At 44.7% G+C, this 15,467-nt stretch overlaps 1 protein-coding gene across 1 annotated transcript; it reads left to right on the top strand.

Annotated features, from left to right (window-relative positions):
• The first annotated feature begins 443 nt into the window (after positions 1 to 443).
• On the top strand, positions 444 to 4,748 carry LOC140757858 (uncharacterized). Its single transcript, XM_073093729.1, has 3 exons — positions 444 to 2,453; positions 2,606 to 4,450; positions 4,620 to 4,748. Exons 1-3 carry the CDS (start codon positions 444 to 446, stop codon positions 4,746 to 4,748), a joined length of 3,984 nt encoding a protein of 1,327 aa, XP_072949830.1.
• The last annotated feature ends 10,719 nt before the right edge of the window (positions 4,749 to 15,467 follow it).

Genomic DNA, 15,467 nt, shown 5'->3' with positions numbered 1-15,467 from the left:
ATAAAAAAAAAAATCTTAAAGGTATGTGAAGTCTACCAATACGCACTTGGCCAGCGCGGTGGACTATGGCCTAATCCTTCTCATTCTGAGAGGAGACCCGTGCCCAGCAGTGGGACAGTAATGGGTTGATGATGATTTACGTGGTTTTATATATTGTTGTCGGTAACGCGTCTTAAGAACTCGTAGCGTCACATTAAAATTATTCTTGTGGCGTGTGTGTTAGAAAGTATACATCGTGCCACACTAGGATGTTATCTGAGTCGTAGGTGTCATAGACACTCCCCCCTGAACGGGCTGCCACCTTGTCGTGGTAGGGGGGCTTGAGTGTCCTAATGATCCCCGAGGCTATACGGAAGAGTTACTCATACCGAAAGGCGAAGGGTGAAGGACCAGACTAAGAGTGGCCCACAGGGGATCTCACCCCTGTAAAAAAAAAAGAAAAGATGAAAAAGGCTAGTTGTGAAAACGGTCTCCAGGTGGGTACCCGAGAGGGAGAATCCCACCCCTCTGCTTCGGTGGAGGGCAGCCCCACGTACTCTGGAGGGGGCAACAACTGCCTCGTAGGTCGGCAGCCCGCCGACCTCCGTAAACGCGACCACAGCATACACACAACGGACTCCGAATATGTTCCTAACGAGACGGAAAAGACGCCCGCCTTAAAAGCGGTAACAAGGAAGGTGCGAAACACCAGAAACAGGGCACCCACACCCGCTGCTTCGTCGGACGGGGGTGATTTCTCGGACTGCTCTGTACAGTCAGCTATGTCCACGCAGTCCATAGCTACATCAAAGGCCCGCAAGAGAGCACTGCCAACAAATGGCGGTAGTGAAGGCGAACGACCGAAGCGGAAGACGGCAGATCTCAAGGATAAGGCCGGAGATTTTTTGGAGCCCCCGCTTCCAGCCTCCCAGATCAGGTCGAAGGCTTCCCTCCCGAGTGCCGAGGAATTAGGCCGGGACATGAACGGGCAGCCGACGGATGACCTAGGTTCTTGCATTATCGAGAACCTAGAAGTTATCGAGAAGATCGCTGATAAATCCCGCAACATGAAAGGGGATTTGGTGCGAGCCATTCGTCTGGCTGTACGCAACGTGCAGGCAGCAGCGTCGGAAGTGGTGCAGCGGGCAACCACTACCCAACTGGAAAAGGAGAACGCCACACTGCGTTCTCAGCTCGCTGACCTGCACGGGAAGGTGGAGGCTCTCACGACGGAAGTGACCGAGCTACGCCGTGAAAAAAGGTCAACTAGATCTGAACCACCCCGGACTGAACCGAAGAGGGTCCAAAATACGGAGGATGCTCTGATGGACCGGATCGGGTCCATGATGGATAAAAAGTTAGCCTCCTTTAGGGACGAGCTGTTCCCCGGAAGAGCAATCCGGCCTCCCCTAGGGCAAAGGGCCTCACTCAATGCAACCGCGCGTGCCCCAGTGGCTGCGGCGCCAATGCGGTCTCCGGTAGCACCAGCCCCGGCTGCAGAAGGAGGGACTTGGGCAACCGTGGTGGGGCGTAAGGCCAGGGCAAAAGAGCGACGGTCGCTTCTGGCTCAAGCGGAGCCCGCGCGGAGGCAATCTCCGAGTCGTGGGCGAATTAAGAGTGCCTCTCAACGGCGTCCTTGCGCAAAAGTTGCCCAAGTACCAGCGGCTCAGACAACCAAAGCGGGTCAGCCCACTAGGAGGAGGGCAGCCAAACAGAGGCTTCCGCGAGTCCCGAAGTCGGCGGCAGTCTCCGTCACGGTGCCCGAAGGGTTGAATGTCACCTATGCAGAGGTGATGAATACCGCGAAAGGGCACATCAAGCTGGCAGACCTGGGTATAGCAGAGTTGCGGCAAAAGAAAGCCCTAAACGGTGGCCTGCTGCTCGAGGTGGCCGGCGAAGACTGTGCTGGAAAAGCCGATGCACTTGCGGGGAAGCTGCAAGACGCCGTCGGCGAAATGGGTGTTAAGGTGGCGAGACCCACTAAGCAGGGCGAGGCGCGGGTGATGGATTTGGACGACTCCGTCACCCAGCAGGACGTCGCAAATGCCATCGCCATGGCATGTGGATGTATCGCCACCGAAGTGAGAGTCGGAGAGATCAGGCGAAGGCCCTCGGCTTTGGGGACGGCATGGGTGCGCTGCCCCCTTACGACCATCCGTAAGCTGGCCGCCGCAAAGCGACTCCTTGTCGGATGGGTGTCCGCGAGAGTGGAGATCCTGCCCTCCAGGACACTACAATGCTTCCGCTGTCTTGACACGGGGCATGCAAGGCACCAGTGTACCAGCACCAAGGATAGGAGCGCACTGTGCTACGTATGTGGCGAGCCCGGTCACAGGGCGAGCCAATGCGGAGCACAGTCACCGAAATGTGCTCTATGCGCGGACTTTGGTCTTCCAGCCGACCACCGCCTTGGTAGCAAGAGGTGCACGCCTCCGAAACGTAAAAAACGAGGCAGCGGAAGAAACGAGCTAACGGTCGCGACGACTGACTCGTCAAGGACAGATGGGCCTGCGCGTCCCAGCGCTTCGTCCCATTGTCCACCAGCGGAAGCGATGGACTCCTAATGGATAGGTCTCCGTCACTTAAAGTCCTCCAGGGGAACTTAAACCACTGTCGCGGGGCGCAGGATTTGCTCCAGCAATGCCTCGCTGACTGTTCGGTTTCTTTGGCAGTAGTGGCGGAGCCCTATAGAGTTCCGGAGCATCCGCGATGGGTCGGAGACGATGCGCAGACCGTCGCCGTGTACTGGGCGGGTGGTGAAGGAGATCCTCCTTGCTCCAGACTCCACTCTGAGCGGGGTATAGTCGCGGTGGAGTGGGGTCCCATTGCAGTATTGGGGTGTTATATCTCCCCCAATTGCAGTTTGGCGGCGTACGAGACGTTCCTCGACCAACTGGCAAGCTGTGTTCGGTTCTGTTTTCCCCGTCCTGTAATTGTCCTTGGCGATTTTAACGCACATTCAAGGGTCTGGGGAAACAGGCGCGACAGCGCCAGGGGAGAGGCAACACTCGAGTGGGCAGCCGGGCTCGACCTACGTCTGCTGAATCGTGGTTCGGTCAGTACGTGCGTGCGTTGGCAGGGAGAGTCGGTCGTAGACCTCTCGTGGGCGACTCTTTCTGCCGAGCGTATGGTGACGGGCTGGAGGGTAGCCGAAGACCTTGTCACGCTGTCCGACCATCGCCACATAATATTGGATGTAGTGTTGCAGCTTCCGGCTGCTGATGGCCGCCGGACGAACGACCGTCCGCGTCGATGGGCACGAAATCGTCTTAATCGAGACCTACTTGTTGCTGCTGCTCACGTCGCGGACTGGTCTCGCGCTCCAGAGGGGGTTGACCAACTTGATCCCGAGGGGGAGGCGATCCGGCTCAGGGATGACATGACGGCTATCTGCGATACCGCGATGCCGCGTGTCAGACCTGGCTGGAGGCGCCCTGTGTACTGGTGGTCAGAGCACATCGCACGGCTGCGTGCGGCCTGCCTACGTGCTAGACGCCAGTACACTCGGGCTCGACGGCGACGGTCTGCTGGCGTTGCGGAATGGGAGGAGAAGTACGTGGAGTATCGGGCTGCAACAACATTGCTTCAGGGCGCAATCGCCGAAAGCAAGGCCCGGAACTGGAGCGCGCTTGTGGAGGGACTAGACCGAGACCCATGGGGACGCCCGTACAGGATGGTTCTCGGCAAGTTACGTCCATGGGTGCCTCCACTCACGGAAACTCTCGACCCGCATTTCGTGGACACAGTGGTGGACAGCCTGTTTTCAGGAACCACTGGCGAAACGGGTCCTCCCGCCGCGTCGCCGAATAGCTCTGATTGGTCAGATGACTTGGCGGTCACCGAATGCGAGCTTGATACTGCCATTAAGCGCATGGCAAGGCGAAACACTGCCCCGGGGCCGGATGGAATCCCAGGTCAGGCATGGGTCTTAGCGCTGACAGTGCTGGGGGGGAGGCTGCAAAAGCTGTTTACCGCCTGCTTCCGTTATGGACGGTTTCCTTCAGTTTGGAGGCGGGCGAAGCTAGTGCTGGTGCACAAGTTGGGCAAGCCTCGAGACTCCCCATCAGCATATAGACCCATTTGCCTATTGGATGAGGCAGGCAAGCTATTCGAGAGGATTATTTCTTCTCGAATTAGCCATCACCTAGCATGCCATGGTCCAGACCTGTCTGAAAACCAGTTCGGTTTCCGGCGGCAGCGTTCGACGATGGACGCCATCCTTCGAGTCCGAACGCTCTCAGAGCGGGCCATATCTCAGGGTAGAGTAGTTTTGGCAGTCAGCCTTGACATTGTCAACGCTTTTAACTCTCTACCCTGGAGTGCGATCATGGAGGGCCTGTCTGTCCATGCAGTGCCTTCATACTTGCGGGAGGTTCTTAAGGCCTACTTGTCAGACAGGCGTATCCGCTTCCCAGGCCGCTATGGGAGCGTTCGCGGAAGGAACGTCGTGCGCGGGGTGCCGCAGGGTTCGGTACTGGGCCCACTACTGTGGAATATCGCATATGACGCAGTGCTGAGAACGGTGCTCCCACAAGGAGTGAGCATCGTCTGCTACGCCGATGACACTCTCGTTCTTGCAGAAGGGGTGTCTTTTTGTAGAACGGTTCGGCTAGCAGAGCTCGGGGTGGCACGCGTCATAGCGAAGATCCACGGGTTGGGCCTACGGGTTGCGTCCCAGAAGACCGAGGCTATGTGGTTCCATGGCCGTGGGCGAAGAGTCGAGTCAGCTGAAACTTCAGTGCGCGTCGGTGAAGCGGACGTCCGGATAGGCAGGTACATGAAGTATCTTGGCCTTACACTGGACGACCGCTGGTGCTTCGACGAGCACTTCGACCGTCTCGTCCCCCGGATTCATAAGGTAGCGGGTGCCTTGCACAGACTGCTGCCAAATCTCGGGGGACCAAGGGAGGAAGTCCGCCGCCTCTACGCGGGTGTGATACGCTCGATTGCGCTCTACGGGGCGCCGGTATGGTCGGACAGATTGTCTGCCTGCCAGCGCCGTGCGCGGAAATTAAATTCCGCGCAACGTATGATCGCTATCAGAGTCGCCCGTGGGTATCGTACCATATCGTATGAGGCGGCGACAGTCCTGGGGCGGCTTCCGCCTCTGGACATTCTGGCGGATATGGACGCACGGGTCTTCCATAAGATCCGCGTCCTCCGCCAGAGGGCTGAACCCTTCAGCGAAGAGACGGTCGCAGCGCTTCGTAGGAGAGCCAGGTGGCGCGCTCTGAGGTGCTGGCGTAATAGGCTCCTGGAACCACACAACATACGCCAACGGGTGGTCGACGCAATCCTGCTGAACTTCAGGGCTTGGCTGAGAAGCAAAGGTCGTGTGACCTACCGCTTGACTCAGATGCTCACCGGACATGGCTGTTTCGGTGAGTATCTGAATAGGATAAGGAGGGAGCAGACGGCCCAGTGCCATCATTGTGGGTGCGATGAGGATTCTGCACAGCACACGCTGCAGCACTGTCCAGCGTGGGAGTCTCAGCGGCGGATCCTCGTCGAAAAAGTGGGACCGGATCTCTCTCCATCGGCCATCATCGGGGCGATGGTTCAGCGTAGCGAAGCCTGGGACGGCATGATCACCTTCTGCAATGACGTAATGTCTGCAAAGGAAGACGCCGAACGAGCTAGGGAGCGCGCTGAACCCGCTCGGAGAAGGAGGAGTCGCCGCGGGCGTACGTAACGCCCCAGGCGCGGTGTCCCTGTAGTTCCGGGACCAGAATAGGGCTACGGTATCCCCTGCCTGTCGTAAGAGGCGACTAAAAGGGGCTTTCGGGGTTACGGGCGGCAAGAGTGGGAGCTCGAACCGCCCGGCTAGCGACCCCGGGAAGGACGACGGTATGTGTGGTCGCATTCCGTCGTATACACCAGACGGTGTGGTGACACAATGTCACCTGGGCGGAGCCCGACGGGGCAGTGCGCTGAGAGGACTCCGGTCGCGTTCCTTTGGAGATCCCGGAGTCCTCTACGCAGCGCCGAGGACGGCCACCGGGGGGGTTTTAGTGCGGTAAAAGACCCACATAACCCCGTGTCGCTCCCACGGCACCGGGTACCTTTTGAAGGTTTCCCCCTCGAAAAGAAAAAAAGAAAAAAAAAAAAAAAAAAAAAAAAAAAAGGTGTCATAGACACTGTCCCTGTAGTTACAGGACCAGAATAGGGCCACGGTATTCTCTGCCTGTCGTAAGAGGCGACTAAAAGGGGACTTTCGGGGTTGAGAGCGGCACGAGTGGGAGCTCTAACCGCACGGCTAGAGACCCCGGGACGAACGATGGTATGTGTGAGACCTCATACCGTCGTGCGCTCCACAAGGAGTGGCGAGCTTCATAATCATCTGGGCGGAGCCCGATGGGGCAACGCGCTAAGAGGACTCCGGTTGCGTTCCTTTGGAGATCCCGGAGTCCTCTACGCAGCACTGAGGACGGTCACCGGGGGGGTTTTAGTGCAGTAAAAGTCCCACATTGTCCACCCGTCGTTGCTCCCACAGCGTCGGGTACCTTTGAAGGTTTCCCCCTCATCCACAAAAAAAAGCCTCATAGACACAAAAACGAATACACATACACGCAGACTCGGCGCAGAGCAGAGAATTTGGTAGAACTCTTTGAAGGTGGTTTGACTGTGGAAGCAACACCGCCACACCTATTTGTACCCAATAACAGTAGGGTTAAGCGCTGCTGCTTTCCAGTTGGATGTGGTAACGGAGACATACCTATATACGTACGAAATGCCTCGAGTTACAATTTAGTCCTCAGGAGTAGCAACACTAGTTACATCTGTGGCTTTACTATTATCTGGGATTGATTACTAATGTCTATGGGCGGCAGAAGTTATTTACCACCAGGTAGACCTTTGCTACTTCTATAATATTACGAAAAAAGCAGTTTTCATTTGTTACTACTGATTGTTTTTATTTTGTGTATGTTTTTTTTATGTTCTGACTTCTGTATAAGCTTATGTAAGTAATAGATAGTCCCATTTAATAATTCTCTCCACTGTATTTGTATATATAGTTTCATGAATATTCTACTAGTATTCTAAGCGTCGATAGTTCCATGTGAGTTGAGGGCATATAGCAACTGTAAGCGACACATACCCGACATTAAAATTGCAAATGCACCGCTATTCGTGAAAACCGATCTGTGGATAACACAGATATAGTTCGCTTGTTGGGTACTAAAACTTAGAAAACTAGTAGTGGTGTTAGAAATTAAATGGAGATAGGTATACCAGAATAGGTAAGGGAAATAGGGGAAGATGGATACGTGCGGTTGAAGGTGGTAGAATGACTATGGAGGTTAGGCGCCGGGCTAGCTGATCATGCCCGGGGAGCGGCCGTGCTCCAACAGTCTCAGTTCGGAGCTTGTATATATGCAAGATGTTTAGAAAACTTCGATAGCGTGGTTCAGCAGCGCCATCCCTTGACGAGTAGCGGGAAGTCGGTACAGAGGCATCACCGCCACCACACCTATTTCCGTCTAATAACAGCAGTGTTAAACGCTGTTGCATTCCGATTTGAAGGGTAAAGGAGAAATTCTTATCCGAGGCAATCAGGTGTTCCATCTTAGTTCTCAGTACCTAAGCATTCTCTCTCAATCTCATATCTCATCTGGGGAAAAAATTATATTACTTTATAAAAAAATTGATACGAAGAAGGCGACAATATTTCTACATTAGTTCAAAACTTTATCTGAATTATGAATTAGTGTACTGTTGTTAACTTGTTTGATTTGGAATATATAAAAAAGTTGGGACTTTTATCACATGAAATACTTTTACGATTACCTTATGAAACTGTGGCCAGTTTCCATATGTCTTCATCATCATCATCATCAACTCATTACTGTCCCAGTGCTGGGTACGGGTCTCCCTCTCAGAATGAGGGATTAGGTCATAGTCCACCGCACTGGCCAAGTGCGTATTGGTAGACTTCACATATCTTTGAGATTCTTTTTTTATATCTCTCGGGTTATGCAGGTTTGCTCACAATGTTTTCCTTCACCGTTTAAGCAAGTGATAATTTATTTCTAATACGCACATATTTTTTTTTAAATCAGAGGTGCTTGCCTGGGCTTTGAACCTCGGACCCCTCGATCGAGAGGCCGCGTTTCGTAACCACTAGGCTATTACAGCTTTTTATCCATATGTAAATGTAAGGATTTATTTATCAGATATACATACAAACTAAATCGTAAACATCTGTTATAGTTTCTATGTACTATTTACGCCCACACAACCGAACACAACGCTAACACAAAAGAAAATTGTACAGACCTTCCAGCACAATTCAACATCTTTGTAGAGGCAACTCGTGCAAATTGAATTTTTCATTGCGCGCCCGATTACCTGTAGATCTAGCTGCAAAACGAGTGCCGACGCACGACGCCGATTGATACTTGCTTTAAACGAATGTTGCTTTGCATTTCATTTTTTTTTTATTTTTTTGTTAAAATTTAGATCTAAACTTCCACCTGACTAGGTTGGTTAAATTTTATGTAAATAAATTAATATTAACATTTATTTCTGATAAGTGATTTAATTTTTATATTGTTTTTATCATCATTTTGAAATTTGAATAAATTGTGTTTTTCTTATATTGAGAACCAAAGACATTAGACAAATATAAAGGCTATAGAGCGGACACTGTAAAGATTTTCATAAAAACACTTTTACAAGTATTACTTTGAAATTATGGCTTACTTCCTTATGTAAATTCAAACATTTATATATCAAATAATTTTAAAAGTGAAGCCATGAAACTGCACTATTTATGCCCACATAACACAGAAAATTGCACAGGCCTTCTAGTGCGATTGATATATAGATCTTTGTAGAGGCAACTCGTGCAAATTGAATTTTTCATTGCGCGCCCGATTACCTGTAGATCTAGCTGCAAAACGAGTGCCGACGCACGACGCCGATTGATACTTGCTTTAAACGAATGTTGCTTTGCATTTCAATTCTTTAAACTGCTGATAAACTTTAGATCTAAATTCGACCAGCCAAGGATGGAATAGATAAATCCAAAAATTTATCGGGCATGATGTTGGATTTGAATATCCTCCTTTATGACGCGTCTATTATTTTCGAAAGTAATATGATTTTAGCAAGAAATTAAGCTTTTCTATCTACTTTGAATAACGCACGAAAACGTTGGTGTCATGTCCTGTGACGTCACGCCTTTGTATTTTGTCTAAGCTCTATGAAGAAAGTGAACAAGATATTTTAGATTTGTATTAAGACAGGACGTTATTTGCTCTGGAGTTTTAGTTAACGTGGTCGTCTCCAGTATTTTGAATTTTAATTTTATTGACAATTTATCTCAAAATGTATATTAAGACTGTATCATTCATTACAATACCTTCAACATATTTGTTCCTTAAAATTATTCATTTAAAAATGACATCATGGCTCTTATATTGAATTAAAATAATTTAATTTGAAATAATTAGAACTCAGCAACAGCGCCATCTATGAAATATCCTATCCTATATTTTAAGCTGAAACTATATGTACACTCATATTTTTTTTATGGAAACCGGTTATGCGATTGCCATTTACGAAAACTCAGGACATGTCAATTATACTAATTAATATTAAGATGAAAGCATCACGAGCTAAGTAGTTAATAACAATGAAACGAAAAACAAGTAAAAGTAATCGTACTCAATAATATTAGTACTACCACAAATAGTAACAAAGAAACAGATTAACATTTAATATTCGTATCACATTGGAAAAGTGTCGCAGAAAGTGTGAGGCTTTCAGGCAGACTTCCAATTAACTAGGGAGCTAGGTGTCCGCTCGTTGAAGTGACGCCGTTCATTTTCCGGTGTTTACGACGCCACAGTAACGTGTGGGGACACCACATACTGTAGTTTTAACGGGACAGTCTGTCTATATTGGTAAATATTTTAAGATTTTTACCCCAATCGTGATAACGGAAGCGGTAAAGGCCTCGTTGTCTGTCTATATGTCCGTCTGCCACATACCTCTGACTTTTAAAACGCCTAGTTAGACTAATTTCTATATAGCTGCTATGAAAACTAATACTGAAAATAAAAAAAATGACTGGACAAAACCCTAACTAGTCCGACTCTCGTTTGCCCATTTTTTTATTTAGCAAATTAGCATTGGTAGAAACAAATATTTAGTCTATTGAAGGAATCAATTTTCAAAATTAATAATATTAAATTGTTCCCCAGGGACATTCTAGAGCCATGTCTCATTCGGTACATAATTTTGTGCTGAAAAAGATATTTGAAACACTTTTGATTTTATTAAAAGTACACCTTTCGAAAATCTACTAAAAATCTGTGAAATATCAAAAAAAACGATAAAAGGAACACATATTTAAAATATTTGTATAATGTACATAGATGGCGCCACCAGTCTCTTTATAGATTTAGTCCCAATATCACCTGTGTCATTGTCACCCTATTCATATGGTTGAATAAGGAAATGAGCTACGTTAACTATCCTCTTCACTCCTTAATGGATGGTTTAGTGCACGATAAAGTTGTGAATGACCTTTCATGTGTGATTCCACTTTTATCGTCTGAATACTAATGTTTACTTTATTTACTGCATACAGAGTTTTAAAATACGTTATTTAGTACCTACTATTAATAACGCTGGGGGTTCGAGAGATATATCTTTTAAAAATATGTTAGTAACTAAATAAAAACATCTTTGCTTGAATGAGTCCTAATGATTTGATTGAGCGATTCATTAGAAATAGTATCTACTTGTATTTTTAGTTGACTCATTTATATCTGTAATTTGTCATAAACTTAAAAAAAAATGATAATATTTTTTTTTGTCTTCATCATCATCATAACGGTATTATTGAATGTATTATTGGCAGTTTCCTTTTGAAATAGTAGTATGAAATAAGGAGAAGTCCTTTAAACGAATTCCTAAATACAATAGAAATATAAAATAAGGGTTTATTTTCAAATCACGGTATAAAAATATTTTTACATCCCCAGCGATAGATACGTCACCGCCTTGTAATTGAAGGAAGCCACAAATAGCTGACACATACGTAAAATGGCAGACTGTTTTCCCATTACGTATCCGACTGTCATGGAGTAATTTACGCGGAAAAATGCCGACATGTGCAGTTAAGTGGTGTAAAAACAACACAAAATCGAAGAAAAAGTGCGGAGAAATATCGTTTCATTCGTAAATGCTCTAAAAACTAAATTTTAGGAAGTTACATTTTCTTGTTAGGAGTGAGTAATCTTTACTAATCTATGTTTCGCGCTAGTAACAAATGATACAGAAAAATCTAGAAATTAATTTATACTTCGAAGCTACATTGTTTTGCCCTATTTCGTGCTCTCGAGGTGAATGTTTTGCCGAGTCAACAAAATTCGAAAATTTTACTTAAAATGGTGTTATTTAAATGCTGCCTTATAACAGATTTTAAGTTCTACAAAGTTATGTGAAATGTTCTTATTTAGTCCTCACTCCTCAGGAATAGCAACTCATCTGTGGCCGACTTTAGGTAGGACTCAAATCCTAAATGGGGTTAATTACAGATGTACATGAGTAAGCTCTTACCATCAGATGAACTACTAAAAAAAATAGAAAAATTGGCAATTCCTGTCACCATCACCATGATATGAGAAATATGAGTTACACTTCGTGTTAGACATCCCATAAGAAGAAAATATATGATGTCATAACACCAGAATAGCTCCAATATGTTTTGTAACAAAAATAAAAATGTATAGCGGTTTCTTTTGTGGTCTGTGGTATTTTACCATTTTGGTCCTTTTTCTAACTACCCCGCAATGCATACAACGCTGTGTTCTTTAACCAGAACAAATTTTATCTGGAACTGACGGTTGTAGCACAGTCTTTAATTTGATTCTAGATTTTTCTACTGTTTTCTTGGTTTTCCTTCTTTTACTCTATTGTGTTCAGTAATTATTCGAAACGCTTTCAAATTGAGAAAATTATTTTCGAAGCTGGCAAGCCATAATTAATTTTGTGTCCCACTGCTGAGAACTGATTGAATTCCACAACATAACTTTGTTGTGGAATTCAATTGCAACATTCAGAATAAAAACCTATATTTATTACCTATGCCTCAAAAATCTCAAAGGTGCGTGAAGTCTACTTCTCCCCTCTCAGAGTGGGTAAAGTAGACTTCACGCACCTTGGAGATTCTTTTTAAGAACTGAAAGGTTTTCTCATTTAATTTTCTTTTATAGCAAACGCACATAACTTTGAAAAATCAGAGGTCTTTAAACCTCAGCCTCGTATTTGGATTTCAGTTCCTCGATTGAGAGGCCGAGTTTCTATGATTAGTTTTTTACATATAAAATGTAATATGTTGGGAGCATGCAGGGAATAACCAAAGCTACTGAGGTCCTAGAAGAACACAAACAAAGGTTTTCTCTTTAATCCTCAGTAATCGCATACTCTGTCAATTCTATAGTTTACAGTATTTCTAGTAATAAAGTATGTTACATATATATTGTTATATATAAAAATATACAAACATATTAAGAGTCCTACGGTTGTCTAGTAAGTGGTCGGGTTGTTTAACTCTAAATACGGCCTCTACCTTTCTGGTTAAGACCTGGCGTAAGCCACAAGATGTAGCGGAATTACGAAATGTACATTTACGCGACACTTTTAATGACTTTTAATTAATAGTTCATAATAACTTGATGTAATACTTTTACTTACTTTTTAAAGTATACGAGTAACTTGATGAAAGAGGCATACAGGCTATTAGATGGTATGTGGCTACGTGTCTACCTATCTGTGATTAACCCTAGGTAAGATAAAAAATCTGCCTAAGATCAAATACTTTATTACAAATACAAACACTATCCTTGCGGACTATCTTGAAACGCCTCGGATAACTTTTCGCTCTCACTACATAGTGCTTCTTTGTATAAATAACCGCACAATTCAAAATGCATTAATATGTTACAGGTACAGTTTAGTCCAAAATAATTCATATTTTAATGTGGGTAACTAACTAAGCAGCTATACGTAACATACAGTGACAGTTAGCTGATACCAAAATACGTAGCTCGTTTTAGTTTGTGAATTGCGATGGCATGTGTAATTGTATTGCTATTTCGCGAAGTAAACTACGAGTACTATAGTCGGGCCGTTATGAACGTGCAGCCCGAGTTATGATGTCGTCAAAAGAACGTGACAATGCCTCACAACTCGATATCGATAAAGGGATGCCGCTCGGACTCAGGTAGCTATAATTAAAGGACGCTTTCTTTGATGACTAATGTAATTATGCAAAAATATGAATATGAATGTTATTAAAGGACGTTTTAAAATACATCCTAAGAATATTTTGCATTATTTCCTTAACCTTTCCTTGATTACCTGCTACTGACTATCAACAAATCCGTTTATTGTTACGCACAACACTAGAAGTGCGAGCGAGAGTTTCGATATGCCCATAAATATGAACGAGAGATCTGATAAAAATGATTTATGATACGGGCTGCACGTTCGTAACGACCCGACTATAACAAAACATTCGCTTTATACCTTGCACCACACCCCTACCTGTAGAGTACCTGCAATTAGCACTCCTCTGAGGGCGGATCTCGCTACAATGCTTTTAGTGGAACTTGCTGATGTTACCGCTAATTGTGCGGTCATACCATTTACGACCACTGATGCTCCGTACTTACTAACTTAGGTGTTTTATCATTGTGGTGCTGTTTTGTGAATAGGGCCTCCATGGGATGTGTCGGTATTTTTTATTAGGAACTAGTTTTTGCCCGCGGCTTCACCCGCGTTTAAAATAAAATAATATGACGTACTCACATACATAAAACTGAAAATTCGTACTTTCTTTGGAATGACAGTGGCGCCATCAGGCGAAAATTGGTCATACCGACTCTGAAACCTTCGTGGGCTCATGGACAACAACTTTACTAAAGATCATCACTTGATCCTTACTTACATACGAATCCTTACTAATATCGATTAAAACAATCGATTATTTAGTCCAAAAGATCGATTCTCCGATTAATCGATCTTAGATCGCCATCCCATCCCGTGGGATTTCCGGGATAAAAACTACCCTATGTCCTTTCTCGGGTTTTAGACTATCTTTATACAAAATTTCATTAAAATCAGTTCAGTGGTTTAGGCGTAAAGAAGAGACAACCAGACAGACAGACAGAGATAGAGTTACTTTCGGATTTATAATATTAAGTAAGGATTTTACAAGGTGATGCCCTCTCTGTTTGGTTTGGTGAAATGTGATAAATTTTGCGCATATTTCTAGTTACCAAAAAAACAAAAAGAGTCCAGCTTAGCATAGAGTCCAACCTATATTACAGGTTCACGCCCAGTTTAGGCAACTGAATATAAATGTTATATCCAATCTTACTATAATGTTACCCTGCACCTAATAACATTGTGTACTAAATTGTGTTATTTTCATGAAATAAAGATTTTATTATTATTATTATTTATTATTATATTTAAACATGAAGCAGTTTTATAAGCGTTTCGGTGGGCATGGATTCCGGCTGATATTTGAGTCGACCATATTGATTCTTAAAAGTAGTAACACATATGTCACTAACTTCTTCTTCTGCATTATGTTCTGTACCCTTACCATGAGTTTTTACGTTTTGACAAATATGACTGTTTTGGTATTTGTTTACGTATTTGCCCATACAAATTCCAATCAGCGCCCCTAGCGGATTGTATCAGAACTATAGTGTCAGTAACGTAGCATTAAATGTCTAAATTGACAAAATGGCGCTTTATGTTTTGTCTCTCTTTTTTGCGAACATGTGAGGGAGACAAAATTACTTGAGCACTTACTTATAGTTACGTTTGCTCAGTCTACTGAAGCAAACGGAACAGAATAATGGATTGAGTAAACGTAAAGTAAAATTGTGGGATGTTTTGAAAACTCATGGCAAGGGTACTGTATAGATTTGGTTACAGATATTCATGGATGGGAGCCACCTGCAAGACTGCAAGCTTATATGCTACTTAAATGTTTTAAAAAATCTGCAAATCTTTTTTCACACAATTTTAATCATTGTTTTATAAACTACAAAGCACAACCATAATATATTTGTGTGTATCATAGATAAGTATAGATATATCACTTGTAATTGAAGGAAGCCATTAGGCTTAAATGGCTGTCATGGTGTAATTTACGCGGAACAATGCCAACATGCGCAGTTAAGTGGTGCAATTACACGAAATCGAAGAAATAGTGCGGAGAAATATAGTTTCATTCGTAAATTATCTAAAAACTACATTTTTTTAATATTTTTCAAACACGAAAATAGATGACAGTGACAATTTCAATTGTCAAAACTGGTTACATTTTCTTGTTAGGAGTGAGTAATCTTTACTAATCTATGGTGTGTATGTGTATTTTAAGATGAATATAATTAATCGGGGTACAATTAAACACACATACAATGAACATGCTGTGTATATTACAGATTATCGTTTAT

Source organism: Epargyreus clarus, unplaced genomic scaffold (assembly GCF_041222505.1).
Source record: "Epargyreus clarus isolate Ecla_fem2 unplaced genomic scaffold, WU_Ecla_fem_2.2 ptg000005l, whole genome shotgun sequence".
In the NCBI taxonomy this organism is placed as follows: domain Eukaryota; kingdom Metazoa; phylum Arthropoda; class Insecta; order Lepidoptera; family Hesperiidae; genus Epargyreus; species Epargyreus clarus.
Note: the sequence above shows the minus strand (reverse complement) of the source record. Positions and strands in the feature narration are given on the sequence as shown.